General features: G+C 39.2%; 1 protein-coding gene across 2 annotated transcripts in view; it reads left to right on the forward strand.

Moving 5' to 3' along the window:
* Nucleotides 1-16,654, forward strand: part of ATRX (ATRX chromatin remodeler) — an 81,881-nt gene that overhangs the window by 36,810 nt on the left and 28,417 nt on the right. Inside the window, exons 11-20 of one of the 2 annotated variants that reach the window (XM_065689148.1) lie at nucleotides 827-957; nucleotides 1,469-1,657; nucleotides 3,353-3,446; nucleotides 3,966-4,074; nucleotides 4,719-4,898; nucleotides 5,185-5,326; nucleotides 6,473-6,582; nucleotides 11,737-11,883; nucleotides 12,092-12,269; nucleotides 16,111-16,248. In XM_065689148.1, the coding sequence (XP_065545220.1) occupies nucleotides 827-957; nucleotides 1,469-1,657; nucleotides 3,353-3,446; nucleotides 3,966-4,074; nucleotides 4,719-4,898; nucleotides 5,185-5,326; nucleotides 6,473-6,582; nucleotides 11,737-11,883; nucleotides 12,092-12,269; nucleotides 16,111-16,248 (1,418 nt within the window). The remainder of the gene's footprint in view (nucleotides 1-826; nucleotides 958-1,468; nucleotides 1,658-3,352; nucleotides 3,447-3,965; nucleotides 4,075-4,718; nucleotides 4,899-5,184; nucleotides 5,327-6,472; nucleotides 6,583-11,736; nucleotides 11,884-12,091; nucleotides 12,270-16,110; nucleotides 16,249-16,654) is intronic. The other variant, XM_065689149.1, reaches the window with a different exon arrangement.

Consider the following 16,654-nt stretch of genomic DNA (forward strand, 5'->3'; position numbering starts at 1 on the left):
AGGTCCTGTAACGTTCTATAAAATGTTTTGATGTGTCTGAGTATACACGCATATATTTTTTTGCTATAGTTGCTCTTAGGCAAGGGCTGGTAGTTACCCGAGGCATTCAGTGTGGGTTTTTTTCCCCTGAGGCGTTTAATACCAGTGGGGTGGGCCCAGGCAGCTAGAACAGTGGCACGGTTGAAAGTGCGGTATGTAGAGATAGGGCAATATACTCATTTTTGTTTCGTTTTTTAAACCTGTGAGTTAATGTTTACTGCAATAATCTTTTTCTCCTTGTTGAAAACACACGTTCAGTGATGCACTGATCTAAAAACTGTTACTGTGTATGTGTACACCAGTCAGGTAGATTCTGCGCCTCAGGAAATGAGTCTCATTGATTTAAATCAAGTAAGCATAATCATTGGTGGAGGGGGGAATGGTTTGAGTGTTAAGATTTGGTCTGCTGCATTGTCATGTTCATGAGCAGTTAGAATTCATTTATGTGCCGATCCCAAACTGACAAGTCTATTCAAATAGACCATGAATAAAATGAAATGTTTAGCTCTGTACATTTTATAGTTGTCTCCAGTCTTGCTGTACAGCCTGAAACGTTTTTTTTAAGAAGCATTTACACATGTTGCTTTCTAAAGTCAAGTTAACACATTACACTTGCGATTCTGCTGATAATACTGACTTAACCACAGTGATTCTTCATCATGTGTGTCTCTTTTGTTCAGCTTTCAGCCCCTTTTTTTTGACGTTCAGAATGGTATAGGATTACACTTGTCGTTCATAGATTGCCTTGAACAATGGAATAAATAGTTTTTTCTGTTTTACTTCAAAGAATTGCCAAGAAAATGCTTTTAGAAGAAATCAAAGCCAATCTTTCCTCTGATGAGGATGCATCTTCAGATGATGACTCGGATAAAGGAAAAAAGAAAACTGGAAAGCAAATTGAAAACACAGGAGACGATGGTGAGCACCAAAAAGCATCTGGGAAAAAAGTGGTGCTGTGTTGCCTATTGTCATGTCAAAACTTACTTGGGAAAATTATAATTTCTAAAGTTTCTTCAGTTTTCACCAAAAAGATGTCATTGATGTTAATTGGTAGTTGCCAGATAGAGGCCGATGTAGATGCCACGAAGATGATCATCCCTTTTACTCTCCTGCAGGTGTCTTTTGTTTTTTTTGTTAGTAATCTGATTTTTGTCACTAATTGAGAAGTCCTAGGGATTTGTGAGGCGTAATCTATACACTAAGATGTGCAAACACGCAGGAGAGAGATGACTAACATACGCAGTCATTGGAGCAGACATTCCCAGTGTAAAATACTTAAAATCTGAGGAAACAATAATATGTTGTTGCCTGGGATTTCCTGGAAAAGCGCAGAATTGAGCCTCAGTTAATTCAGCTTTTAATTCTTGCCACATTTCTGTAAGAAAAAAATGACCAGTGTGCATGTGTTACTGACTCTTATCTCTGACAGAAGAGAATGAAAAGGAAGATAATTCTGAATCAGATTCAGAGGAAGAAGAAGAAGAAGAATCAAAGAAGCCTAGATACAGACACAGGCTGCTGAGGCACAAGCTGACAATGAGTGACGGAGAATCTGGTGAAGAAAAAAAGGCAAAACCAAAAGAGAAGAAAGAAGGGAAGCGCAGAAATAGAAGGAAAGGTACGTAACCCAGATGTGCTTTGTCACAGCAAGTACTTGCTTCTGTAAAGTAAGTCCAAAGCATGTCCGAATGGAGATCTGGAATTCTGTAATTCCACAATGTGTGCATGAGCTTCCTGTGTATTAAATCTAGAATTCTCTTATCTGGGTTTAATAGCTTTATTTAAGATGTTGAATACAAATGCAGCTGTCTCCACTTACTGTATCCTCTGAATTGGATTAAGCTTGTTGAGTCTTAGAATATGAATCTTAAATAACAGAGGCCAGCCCAGTATGTCCACTTTGTGAAAGTCAGTCTTGTCCTTTGTGTAATTTCTCCCTTTAACGTGGACTGTTGGTAGGCCCCTTGTGCTTCAGGAATTTCTCGAGCCTAGAATTTAAATGTCACAAGCTGTAGTTGAACACCAGATGGCACTGTGAAATGGTGCTTGGCTTGGAGATTTCCATCCTTGCATGCAGGAACAAAGAACGTGTCAGCCCCTTGCATTTAACTGTTTTGAGCAGGGGAGTGGAGCGATAGTAAAGATAAATGCTTTTTATCAGTGGTCAACGTGGTTGATGTTGATGGTGTGTCATGGCATGTGGAAGTAAGGGTACATGGTACTACTTCCCTGTGCTTGGTGTTGCAGTACTGCCAGCCATCTTTTGTGGTGTTCCATAGACTAAAAGATGCAATGTGATTTGTTTGCCATTTTCCTTCATGAAAACTCTCATTTTTATCTGAATGTATATTCGTGCTTTCCTTCCTATGGAATTACAACTCTACCAACAACATTTCTTCCATGAATACTAATTATAAATTACAGCGGCAAATAAGATGCAGCCAGATTAATTCTCAGGATTCTTTAGTGTAAGTCTCTTAAGTTCACTAGTCTCAAGTAGAACAATATACTTATTTCAGCTTGATGGTTTTTGTCCCTGTGTCATTAATATTACATTTCCCCATGTATATAAAACAATGCTTGGTTTAAGCCTTGTTATTCATAAAACAGTTAAACTTTCCACTGCATTCAAGGTCAAAGAGAAACTATAAAGGTGCTAAGTGGCTTACTGGTCTTAATTACTTATAAATGCCAGTGATAGCTCCTAAAAGTAGTTACGGAAGTATTACCTAATGCTGCTAGTTTAGATGTATTTTTAATTGTCTCTTGAGTCCAGTTTAAATTTGTATTACCTAAAGAAACTTCAAGCCATAAATATGGTGATATAATTGCAGATGCTGTTAGTAAGTAAGGGTTGTTGCATGAATTGCAAAGTGTGATTATAAAATTGTATATAAAACATTCAAAACAACAGCTTCCACTTAACTAAAAATCGTATTTTGTTACCTGAAATTCTGTATTGTTCCCCATTGTGTTTTCTCCTCCTTACCCACTGTCTTTGAAATGTGTTACTTTCTAATGTAATGCTTTCTGTCATTTGCTTGTAAACTATACATAGACACATAAAGACCTCAGGTCTTTATGTTGGCATAATATGCTATCTGTCAGGGCTCAGGTAGCGCTTACACATGAAGCTTTTCTACTCTACCCCTTACATTCCTGTTGCTTATTATGTTTACTGGGTCCCGTCCTGTTTGAAATGAACTCTTACAGTGCTTGTTGATTGTAAACAGTTTGTTGTGTAATCAGAAGATACATCGTGTTGCTAACTTTGCAGTAACATTGAACATGAAATCACCCTTTATTTTTAAAGTGAGCAGCGATGATTCAAATGACTCTGAGTTTCACGAGTCTGCAGTTAGTGAAGAGGTCAGCGAGTCTGAAGATGACCAACGTCCAAGAACAAGGTATAAATAAAAGATACCTATGCTCATCCTGCTGTTTGAGTTTTGGGTTTTGATAGTGCCATTTAGGTAGTGAGATAGAAAAAGTTAAAGACTTTGCATCAGACCTTAAAACCTTTGATGATACTTGTCTATAATTTGGTATCTGCTTATTAACTTTGCAGCAAATGTATTTTGAATTCGTACCACACTTTGTGGTATGCAGTAATTTAGTGAGCCAGAACACACAAAAGGTTAGTAAAAAATGAGCATCTTTATGCCAAATGTGTCAGTACCAGTTGAGGAATGATGGGTAGCAGTAGAAGCAATTCTGAGATTCATCAGGGTTGTCTGGAATAGGCTGTTGCTATGTGTGTCCGGAGAGTTGAGGGGGAGGAGGGAATTTGAAAGTAAACACCTGATGCCATAAAAGGAGCATATATTCTATTATTTAGCAATAGAATTCATGTACTTTTTACCATTATTTTTCAGTGAGGCAGTGAGTTGTTATTACTAATAGTGCTTTTTTCCTTCTTTTTATAGATCTGCCAAGAAAGCTGAGGCAGAAGAAAACCAGCGCAGTTACAAACAGAAAAAGAAACGAAGGCGTATCAAGGTTCAGGAGGATTCTTCAAGTGAAAACAACAATAAGGTACTATATTGTGTTTTGAATTGATAGATGGGAAAAGGCGTTCCTGTCTCTTCTGGCTTAGGGACTTGGGTAGCTCCAACAGCTCTGTAGAAAGTACAGTCAAAAAATACTTTTCTCGAAGTCAGTTCTGTGCTAAAATTTGTAAAATGGCTCCATTATGGAGAAAAAACCATCACATATAACTAAAGCCATTTCCTGTCTAGTTCTTGATTAAAATGCGCGATATCTTTTAAATAAATGGCATTTTTAAACTAATCATAGAAGGTGACACAGATAGTAGATTAAGGTTTTCCTAGTATTAGGGTCTCTTTTCCTATGTGTGGAGTAGGTGATGGCTGATCCGATCTAGCACCACTAGAATAGAAAACTAATTCTTTGTTCATCATTAGTTGCTATCAGATTATAACAGTGCCTTCAGTACTCAGCTGGGCTTATCTTCCATATCTCAGAATACATTATAGTTGAGGTGGCACTTTTGTCATGCCGGCTAACTTGCTTTTTAAAGAGAAGAGTTATCTTTTTTCTTACAAGCTGAACTCCACCTGTGTGCGTAGAAATTTTTGGAAGCTTGTCTAAAACTAAAAGATTTGATGGTCTGTGCCATAATTTTCTTGCTAATGCTTACTTTGCTTAATTTGTAATAGAGTAATTCTGAGAATGAGGAAAATGATGATTCCAAATCTCCTGGAAAAGGCAGGAAGAAAATAAGGAAAATTATTAAAGATGATAAGCTTAGAACGGAGACACAAAATGCTCTTAAAGAAGAAGAAGAAAGAAGAAAACGTATAGCAGAAAGAGAACGGGAGAGAGAGAAACTGAGAGAGGTATGTTCTGTTTTCTTTGCAGAATGCTAGGAAGTTGAATGTTGATGTTTAAGATGATAGGCCTACCTCAATAATTTTAGAAGTACTTACATGTAGCCTTGTAAACCACAAATTTTATTTGTAGTCTAGTGCAGGTTAATATTGCTAAGTTTGAAGATTACTGACATCTTTAGAAAGCTGTTTCAATTGCCTACCGCTTTCCTTTCTGTGGGGAAAAGCATTCTTCCAAATGCTGGGTATTACTCATGCATGAAGTATTCCTGTGATGACCTGTTTCTGCTTTTAGGTGATAGAGATAGAAGATGCTTCGCCTCTGAAATGTCCGATTACAACTAAGCTGGTTTTAGATGAAGATGAAGAAACCAAAGAACCATTAGTGCAGGTTCACAGGAGTATAGTTACCAGACTGAAACCACACCAAGTAGATGGTAAGAAAATAAGAGCTTTAAATGTATTTGTTTTCCCCCTCCACTGGTACACAATACACAACCTGAATTAGAATCATGAGAAAAACTCCTTGGCAGGCAAATGTCACGTTTAATGCTTTTTTTTCTTGAACATCTGAACAAGGTGTATGAGGCCAGCAGTACATAGTTCTGTTTTACAAGCAGAGAACCTTAGAAATATACAACTGAAAGGGTCCTTAGAATCATCTAGTTCTCAGTGCTGAGGCAGAATCAAATACATGTTTACCCATTCTAGTGAGGAGTTAGTATATTCACTTTTTATGGTTTTCAGTGAAGATTTCAAAATCTCAGTGTTTTCCTGGTACCTGCCATGACTGCAAATCAGCATGACTTCTTTCCATACTTGGTTTCTAGTGCAAGGGGAAAGGAGAAGAGGCAATCAGAATTTTCTTTACAGCTTTATGCTGTTGTTTTACATTTTCCTCAAAGTTTGTAACCTTTCCGTTTTAGTGAGAAACTTAAAGGGAGGTGCCTTGAACCAGATACAAGAGGATAAGTTGAAGCCTCATCTTTGCCAAGTATAGCAGAGTAGAATACAATTCCCAGTAAATCTATTGCAAAGAACAAAAAAATCACCCAGCAGACCCTCATGTTAATGCATTTTGTTATGTAGCATATATTTCCTTTCCTTTTTTTTCAGCTGTCACAGTTCTTACATGACTTTTTTTTTCCCTCTTTAAGTATAGAACTTCACATCTGATGTGTCTGGGCAGAAGTTCTTACAGTTCGTTTCAGATAATTTTGCTATTATACCAGGGTCATTTTAGTTTTTTCATTAAGTCCATTCCACTTTTCGATCTGTCTTCCTCTTTTCTCCCTGTCCCCAAAATCAGAGTCATCTGTAGTCTGCACTGTAATAGCTTCTCACCCAGTTGCCACATACTCAATGAAAACTGTGTGACTATACAGTTTTGTGACTATACTGAAGTTCAAGACAAAGATCCACACACATACAAATCATTGTATCAATATTGTATTGTAATCAATAATTATCCTGAGCACTGCTTTTCTAAGAGCTACCGTGATGTTACAGTGCTCACATCTGTCTTTTACCAGGTGAATTTTAATAAACTGAGTATTTCATGAGAAAATTCTCATTTTCTTCAGGTGTTCAGTTCATGTGGGATTGCTGTTGTGAATCTGTGAAAAAAACCAAGACATCTCCTGGTTCTGGCTGCATTCTTGCTCACTGTATGGGTCTGGGGAAGACGTTACAGGTAAGAAACAGAAGTCTTGTTTTCTGGTCTATAGCTTGCTCTCAAATGCTGGTCCAGGAAAAGCCAATTTTAATGACTTTCTGAACATAGTAAAACTGACTGCTTCCTAGGCAGTGACTCGATGAGGAGGGTTGCTGGGGGAAAACATTTTGTAAAGAGGCCTTGAGGAAGAAGTTGTGTTTTGTAGCACGCGCCTGTGAGAGTTCTGATACACACTTGTGCCCTCTCCACTTCTCAAATCTCAAAAACTGAATTAGCTAATCATGATATTTATGTGAAAAGGTCATATTTAAGTGTAAGTGGTATGTAGCTCCCTTGAAACTCAGAACAAGAAAATAAAGCTAATAGGAGGCAGGCTTTGGGATCCTGTTTCCTAATCTTAAGCAGGTTGTTCCTTAAAGTGATTGTTTTCCACAGGGGCCTTTCAGTTCATTTGTTGCATTGATACAATAGAGGTTTATCAGGGTTGCTTGTTTTATATGGGTTCTTCATGCCAGACTTTAGGTGTCTAAAGTCAGATGCTTTATGTTTTAATATAAATGTGTTTGTACAGTTTGGGCTTTTTAGGGGGCATTTGTTTTCTATTTCAGTAATAGCCCACGTGTACATTGATATTTTTAGGTCATTGTGCATCACTAATAGTTGAGACCAGAAGCTCTCATTACTTTCAATCCCTTTTCACTTCTTTGGCTTTACAATTCTTTCCTTCCCGAGAAGGTTCAAGCCTCCATTGTCACTTCAGCATATGTTCCTTCTCCTTTACACTGCTGAAGACTGCTTTGTAAAAATCTTTAAAGCAGAATATTGTAACATTTCTTAAAAGTAGATTTCCATACTTTGTGGTCTGATACAAGTGGCTCTTCTGCCATGTTAAAAGGTGCTCAGTGAACAACTTGCCTTTTCTATCAGTCTTTGAAGTCTGAAGCTCATCCCCATCTTAAAATGTTTCTTCTGAAACTGATCACCCAAGCAGTTGTGAAACTCATGGCTCTTTTGTTTGGCCTCTTCTAATCATTGCAGGCTGCAGGACAAGTTTATACCCTTGACCTTCAAAACTGATTAAAGATCAGTACCAGTTCTCTTCAGTTCCCTGCGTCTCAGTATGCATGCTGCTACCTTCTCAGGGTGGTCAGCAGTGTTGAATTCCTTTTGTTGCTTGTTCCCAAGTATCTGTCTGTCTTCATAAATTTTGGTTTTGCATTTAGCCAGATGTAGCTTCCCCATGAATACTGTGAGCAGAGAACTGGGGTGACTTGCCCAGCATCTTGCTGCTCTGCTGCCGGTCTGTTCCCAAGAATTCTTTAGCGGAAGTCATTTGACAGAAGAACCTTTCCCTCTGATTCTGGGAAGGAGAAAGGGAAATTTTTGAGAACTCTGAAGAAGAAAGGAGGAAGGTAACAACCTTATCTGTGCTTACAAAGGCCCTCAGAAAAGCAGGGCCGCTTTCATCTTCCCTGTTGTTGGCCTTCACTGATGCTGTTTCCTCATTTCTGGAGGAGGAGATACTCTTGTATCTTTATCAGGACAAGTAGCTAGTTGTCATGGTTTAAACCCAACCACAAACCTTGTTTGCTCACTTCCTCCCCTTCTTGCCCTCCCCCTGCTCCTGGAGGGACGGACAGGAGAATCGAAAAGAATGCAACTCCCACGGGTTGAGATAAGAACAGTTTAGTAACTAAGGTATAACACAAATCACTACTGCTACCACCAATAATAATAGTGCTAAAGGAATTATTTCCTCTTTCCAAGAGGAAAGAATACAACACCTCAATACCAGCTGACCAATAACTCGCCCCACTCCCCCCAGCCAAGCACTGTCTGATACCTCGTCTCCAACCCTGCAGTCCCAGCCCTTCCAGGTAACTCTCCATTACCTCCTGGGCATGATGTGCTGTGCTATGGAATACCTCTTTGGCTAGCTTGGGTCAGGTGTCCTGTCTCTGCTTCCTCACGGCCTCCCCTCGTCCCTGGCAGAGCATGAGATTCAGAAGGTCCTTGGCCAGACCAAACATTCGAGCAGCAACTGAAAACATCGGCGTTATCAGCACTGTTCCCAGGCCAAAAGATCAAAGCACAGCACTGCACTAGCTCCTAAGAAGGAGAAAAATGACTGCTACTGCTGAACCCAGGACACTAGTGGAATTATTTACTGGGAACCTTTCTGATCTCTGGCTTGAGCTGAATCATTAGAAATCTAACCTGCAGCTTCTGCAGACACTGGAATTGATTAGGACTGTTTTCAACTAGGGATCAATCAGGACTTTCCTGTTCCAGGGAAAGTTCTTAGCTGTGAAATGACTTGACAGGGGATCTGTCTAGTGCTCTGGTGAGTTTGTGACTGGCAAAGTCTAGGTCATGTTAGCAGACAGCACTTGCACAACACTTCATTATAAATTCTTCCTTCACATGCTCCAGATATGGATGCACTTTACTCATTCCCTGGAGTTCAGTCTCTTCAGCGTGGTAATGATGGTTCTCAAAGAGGTTATTTTCTTCCTACAGTGAGGATGGGATCCTCAAAGCGTCTGTGAGGAAATGCCATTTCACCATCCTCTTCCATCTTGGTCAGTTGTGGTAGAAGCTTCCCCATTGGTTTGGGAAGCCCTATCACCTGATGTGAAGGCCCAGGAGCTGTTCATTCATAGAGAGGTCAGTATATCAACGTACTGGAATTCCAAGCTGTATAAAAGATGTCTCAGCGCTTTTGTACCATAGCTAGATTCATAGTCTGCAAGGAACAACAGCCAACTTCGTAACCTTGTTAACCACTTGGCAAACAAAATGCTGTAAGATGCTGTTGCCAAGCAGTCAGTCACTGACACCTCTGTGTTTGGAATGAGGCATCTCAGTAGTTTTTACTCTCTGTAGTGCTCACATCTGCCTTCCTAGCTGGTGTTTGGTGTGATCAGCACATCTGGATGCTGCTAGATAGCATGCTTGACTTGAAATCTGTCATTAGAGACTTGAAATGTGCTTCAAGAGAAAATCTTCAGAGAGAATCTAGCAGGAGTTATCTGTTACGCTTTGCTAGTGTTAGCTGTGCCTTACTGGGTCAGATGGTTTCCTTATATTCTTACGTCTTCCCTCTAAACCATTGCTGCCTGGGTTCTTCAAAAAGTGAAGTTGTTGCCTAATCCTGCTCTTCTCAAATCTAACTGAGACAGATTTCATTTAGGACTGTCTGATCCTGAGTCTTCTTTCTTGACCTGTGAATTGCAGGATATGGTCATGGAGCACTTAGGCTGGCATAATGTCTTCAGATTCTTTAGATCCTCAGATTCCTCTGCAAAGACGAGCTCAAGGGATCAAGAGAAGTTTGGGGTTTGTGGTTTTGAGTCTTCTGGTTTTCTGAGTTTGGGGATTTTTGTGGGTTGCAGGGTTTTTTGAGTAGCACAGAGCTGAGGATGGTCAGAGGGACTGTGGTCACTCACTGTATACTGTGTGGGTAAAACCAAGTGTATTCTTGGTCGGTGGTGGTGCATAGCATGTGGACAGTATGTTTTTAAGAACTCCAGCTGCAGTGTGTGTAGCTCTGCATTGTTCATGGAAGCTGGGGTGACAGACACAGTATTTTGACAATCTACAATCCTGTAGAAGAGGAGTTTTATACATTGAGAATCACCTTTGAAGAGTGCATTTTTACATGCTTAAATTCTAGCTCAGTTGTTACAGTTCTTCAGGTGTTATTTACACCTTTTGCTGTGTTTTGCTTTCATGTAGCAGTGCAGTTGAGATGACTTTGTACGCGTTTACACTTTATACAATATATATATTAGTTTGATGAAATATTTCACAGTAGAAGGTGTTTTTGTGTGTCATCTGGATGTGTGAATGACATTTGTTCTGGCTGTAACTTCTTGATAACTGAAGACATCCACAGTTACAAATATGTATATTGTATGCATAATAATACAAAAAATCTGCGTGTTTTTATGGCCAGTGTTTGTAGCTTAGGTACTTGTTTCTTTCTTTATGAGGTCATTTCGCAGTCCTTCTACTGTACTCTGCAATGCCATTTGTTGTCTAGCTTGTGTTAAATCAGTAACAAGTTTTAGCAGACTGTACACTGCAGAGAATTTCAGTAAAGGATCAGGGAAACAGAGTGATTAGGGTCCTCCTGGTTTTCCAGGACATAGGACTTCCGTGCTTAGTGTTCATGGGTAGTTTTTGCGTCTGAACATGAGATGCTTTTGTCTTGATTGCAAAACCACTAGGAATTCCTTTTGTGTTGCAGCACCTAAAAGCAGTTGGTTTCCCACTGTTCCAAGCAGTCATGCAGTTTGAAATTACTTTGAACAGTGTATTAAATCAGAGTTGCCAAATACCAAGATCTGAACCAGAAACAACTTCCTGGGTGTTGTATAGTCGCATGAAATAGAGTGCAGTCTTCACCATTGAAAGGCTGGTGTGAGAGCTGGAGCTGCCATGGGATCTGGGATCACTGATTCTTCCGCTCCTGGGATTTTAGAGGTCACCTCTAGTCCTGTCTTTACGTGCTGCAGCTCAAAACCAGGCAGCCCAGCAGAATCGCTGACTGACATCCAAAGATTTAAGGCTTTTTTTCCCAGCCCTCCAGGAGGTGTCACCATCTGCAGCATACAGCCAGCCTGGCTACAGTGTGAATACTTGGAAAGCATTTCGGTAACCTGCTGCAGAGCTCTTCTGAGAGAATTTGCCAATAAGCTGAAAACATTTGGAAAACACTGATTTAAGTCAGACTGAAGTTCACTTTCAGGAAACTTGATACATTAATGAAGCCCAAAGAGGTGAACTTATTTCATGTTTGGGGCGAATACTGGGGGAAAGCTTCAAAATGACCTCATACAAAAACTGAGTTTATGAAAATGATTGGTGAAATGTAGAAGGAGCATTCCTTATTTCTGAAATCATTCAGCTATCTGATGCAATTCCAAACTCTGCATATCTTAGGGTGTGAAGCACATATGCAGCCATGTAACACCAGATAATAAATGTATGACTTCAAAATACTCATGTATTAAATTTTAAGCAGGGAGTTGTTTGACAAACAGAAAGGAATGTTTCAACAAGAGTGTTGTTGGTAAGATCTAGATGTGAATATATACTTGCAGGTTTCTTTTCTAGTGTTTAATACTCAGTGTTTTAATGGACATTTTGTCTTTTTCCCTCTTGCAGGTAGTGAGTTTTCTTCACACAGTCTTGCTGTGTGACAAGCTGGATTTTCGGACAGCTCTTGTAGTGTGTCCACTGAACACTGCCTTGAACTGGTTGAATGAGTTTGAAAAATGGCAAGAAGATTTAGAAGATGATGAAAAACTAGAGGTATGAGGCTTTAAAAGACTTCTTTAAAATGAAATAAGTGAATGGTTTACTTAATCGGGGAAACTCCACCACTCAAAATATAGGCTAAGGAATGCACTTAAAGTATGTGAAAAATCTTCTTGCATTAAAAAGCCTCAGGTATTTGAAAGTTCCACCAGTACTTTGGCATTTTAAGAGAAATTCAAGCGTGTTTTCCCTGCTTTGAAAGGTCTGTGAACTGGCAACTGTGAAACGCCCTCAAGAGAGAAGCTACATGCTCCAGCGTTGGCAGGATGACGGAGGTGTGATGATAATAGGCTACGAGATGTATCGGAATCTTGCACAAGGGAGGAATGTGAAGAGTAGGAAACTTAAAGAAATATTTAATAAAGCTTTAGTTGATCCAGGTAAGTGAAAATAAATAAAAGTATGCACTACGTATAATGTGCTTCCTGGTTTATATATATGAGCTAAGTAATCTTGCAAATAGAAATCTTGTGGGCAAATCACTTTGAACAATAACGTTAAGATTCATCAGACTTTCTTTGTTGTTTTTTGCCGAGTTACAGAAATGGTTTTTCAGAAGCTACCCCATCTGCTTTTGTAAACAGACTTCTGTAACAGTCTTTTCTACCAAATCAAATATAGAAATGACCACAGGAATATGTACTTAACTTTTCCTAATAGGTATCCCTTTTGCTAGCATTGCTTTCTTTGCATGCTAATTTGAAGTGACTCCGTTGGGAAACTAAGGTTATTTTAACCTGCTTGTTAGTTAAAACCACAAGTTGCTTCATCCTTGGTAGGAATCTACTGTTAAGGGAACAACTACAGGTGAAAGATAGCTGAGAGTGTACCTTGGAAGAGTGAACAAATAGGTGTTAATGCAAGTGCTAATGAACTGATTGCAGATAAAGCGCTTAATTGATTTTTCCAGTCTTAAGAGTTAATCAAGCTCAGAAGATGCAGCACATGGAGCCTTGTAGGTTTTGAGTAATTTCATATGAATGTGGAAAACCTGTCATTCTCTTCATGGACTAGCTGGTTGGTAGGATGGAATTGGACCTTTAGGAAAAAATAACTCCATAATTATTTTCATACTTCATATCTTTCTCTATTTTAACTAATTACAAAAAGTCACGAGGTGTTCATCTGTTGCTATCCATTAGTTTTTGGAGACATTCAGATTGGCTAAACTGAGGAGAAGTATCTTGCAATGACTCTTACTTGTTTCTTGCTATCTTCAGCCATCAGCACTGGCAATATAACAAGCAGGCTGCCAGGAAAAGCGTTATGAAGCTTATGTGCTGGCTTACTGCTGTGACTGTAAATAGGAAAACCTTTGCCTCTGGGAGCATTTTTAATTTAAAAAGCTGCAAATTTGGTACTTGAGCGATAATTTAATGATACGTGTCTGTTGAAAATGAGTACTGCTAAGGTAGGCATATTATGTAGTAGAAGCATGTATTGAAGAGGGGACCAGAAAGGGAAGGTTTAGCCAAAGTTTATGGGTGGAGAACTGATTTCATTAATTAGCTAGCTCTGCTATGTGAAATAATAGCAGGATTATATACGCAAACAGAGCAACAAATGGTTTCCCATAATGCTCCATGCCACTGTTGAAATGCTGTTTGGTTTATTGATAGCTGTTGTGCTTTGCTTGCAGCATTTCAATAACTTTGTATTTTCTTACTTGTTGCCACTAATAAAAATTCCATCACTGTTTAACTTGGAAACTGCTCTTTAATTGGCAGTTGTATAAAGCAGACGTAAGTTCTTGTAGACCTCAGAGGAAAAGAACTGTGTATATCCATATATCACTGAGTATGTTTTATGTACATAAATACATCAACATGTGCAAGTAAGTACGGCAAGAAGGATAAGCAGATGAAGACTGTCATCTTTGAGGAAAGGTTGAGGGAGTAAGGCATTTTAGCCTAGAAAGAGACAACTCAGCTAACAGAGTTTCCACCATGGAAGAGATGGTTTTAGAAAGGACTGTTACCAGTTGGTTTTTACATTAGTTGGGGAAAGGAAAGGTCAGAATTTATTCTGATGTGCATTAAATTAAGTATTGTATCAGTGTTTTAGATAAGGACAGGTCATGGAGTTTCATACGTCTGTCAGGGAGGACATGTCCCTTTCTCATAACTCTTATCTCAGATGAAGAAAATGGACTAAGTGATGTCTTGAGGGCCCTTCAAGTTTTACATTCCTCTATAGTATTTGGAGTAATGTTCTGTCCATAATGAATTGCATTCATGTTTTCTAAGAACAAGGCAAAACCCCACAAATACATGAAAATCCCTGCCATTGAATTATAGCCAAGATGTTAGTTGTAGATACCAGTGCTCCATGCCTGCCAAACAAACCACAAATAATGTTCCTAAGGTAGTGTTTTCATATTTTTACTCTCATTCACATACTCTAAACAGAAGGTTTTGAGGTGGGTTTTTTGTTTCTTGTTTTGGTCTTTGGTTTTCTTTTTTACCATGTTAATGAATCACAGTCTTGACTGAAGCTGGTTTCTGGGGTATTTGCACAATTCTGATTGCTATCTACCATTTAGACGTCATTATGCTTGTTCTCTGTGATTCTGATTGCAAACACAATGTACTAGACCAAGTCAGTTTCTGAGAATGGTACATTAATGTGCAGGCTGTCACATCTCATGGGGAGATACTGCAAATCTTTGCAAATGCTTTGGTTCTGGAAACTGGTTCCGAACCATCTCAGTAGTACTGCACACTGCATGGACAGCTTCACTGCAGGGTCCTTTCTCTTCAGGAAACACTAGGCTGAGGACTAGAGGAAGGATCTGTCACTATGAAGAGGTGTTGGAAATTAAAGGAAGGCTTTGTGTGGAGCCGCTCTGTTTTGCATGAAGTCAAAACTGGGGAAGATACAGAAGCTGTGGAGTCATATGGGAAAATGTTTCTGTAGCGGGTGTGAAAATCCAGAAAGAAGTAGGCTTGGACAAGTCCAACTGTGTTTGGAATTAATGTGTGGATTTCCATAGTTGTCTTCTAGACTTGGTTAAAAAGACGTTATTTTTCTGCTTGGAAAAGATTATCTTCTTGATGCCTTTTCTGTTAGCATTTGAGATTCTAATCACTTCTTGACACTTAAAATGGCACTGGCATTAAATCCTGCCGGTGGTCAAAGCTCTCATTGATTCTCAGTTGTTGATCACTGCCCTAGAAAAAACTGTTCTTAGATTATAAAAGATGAGCTGGTACATGCTGATAAATACTTCTTTGCCATCTCAATTATCAACCTATTTAGAGCTGAAGAGATAAACCCAGCTCATGGTTTTATCTCGCATGTTTCAAAGGTGCATAAACTTGACTTTGTGGTTGATAGTACTGGAATTGAGGTCAGGTTTAGAGCTGGTAAAACATTCTTTCTAAGTTACTAGTTGGATCCTGGAACATATTTTACTTCCCCTTTCAAGGAAAGAGCTTCCAGAAATGGCCCCAAATCTGAAAACCGTTAGTGTGTGTAAGTCTGTGCTGCCAAGTTTAGCATTATTTGTCTTAAACCTCAAATTGTAACAGTTAATAACTCTGTTAGAGTTGCTTTGCATACTGGTGGAAATGTCTTGTGGTGTGTCTTTGACATTCCTTGTGCAGCTCACCTAAAGAAGCAGTCTAGAATCCTTGGGTTGATCTTCTGGAATAAAGCTGAGGACATTTCTGTGGTGACTTTCAGCTCCAAGGTGGCCATTCTCTTGTCTTTAGTTAAAATCGGATTTGATTGTGCCTTACCTTAGCCAAGACTGTTGATTGCGCTGGTTACCACTGTTGATACTCACCTGTTGCATTAAGGAAAACTTAGTGGTTACCCAGTTCTTGGTTTACTTCAGACTTGACCAAGTACCAGTAGATGGCAGCCTAAGGTGGAGTTAAGGAAGAGTTTCATGGCGATTTGACAGGGCGAATGGAGATGGAGCCATGCACATGCTAGCTGCATGGTAGAAAATGTTTACAGGAATATATTGCAAGGCTGTATTTAATCCTTCCCATGAAGACTTTACAAGCACCACCCTGTAGTTCACCAGAATGGCTACTGTGAATGCTTGTGCAAAGGCTGAGTGAGAACCTCAACTGCACTTAAAAAACCACCACAAAACACACACAAAGTTAAAAATGAACAATAACATCAGTAGAACAAATGTTGGATTCTTTAGGCTGCCACTTTCTGTGTGGTTATAGAAGATTGGAGAGATATAATCTTATTTCTTTCTAGGTCCCGACTTCGTTGTTTGTGATGAAGGGCACATACTAAAAAACGAAGCATCTGCTGTTTCTAAGGCAATGAATTCTATTCGATCCAGGAGAAGAATAATTCTTACAGGAACACCACTGCAAAATAATCTTATAGAATGTGAGTAGCTGTCTGGTGTTTATTTCCTTGGATGTACTTTTGCCTTTCAGCAACATCTATATAGATTTAGTTTGACGAGAAGAAAATAATTTCATACACTGAAGCTGTTTGCTAGGTTTCTGTGTCTGAAACAAAAAAGCCTGACGGTCTGGTTTTGCATTTTAAATCATTGTGTCAAGATGTGGCTCCATCATGGTTTAAGCCAAATGAAAATGAAGCTTTTGGGAATCTGGCCTTCCCTTCATCCTTTCCCTTGGCATGGCCTTGCGTACATTGGTTCCACAGGGAGCCTGTGTGAGGAGTATCAGAAAATTCACAACTCAGAAGTGAATAGCTTTCTGACAGTTTGGTTTTTTGATCTGGTGAACCAAAGGATCAGATGAGTCTTAGCATGTCAGAAGGGGAA

The sequence above is a fragment of the Lathamus discolor genome, chromosome 9 (assembly GCF_037157495.1).
Source record: "Lathamus discolor isolate bLatDis1 chromosome 9, bLatDis1.hap1, whole genome shotgun sequence".
In the NCBI taxonomy this organism is placed as follows: domain Eukaryota; kingdom Metazoa; phylum Chordata; class Aves; order Psittaciformes; family Psittacidae; genus Lathamus; species Lathamus discolor.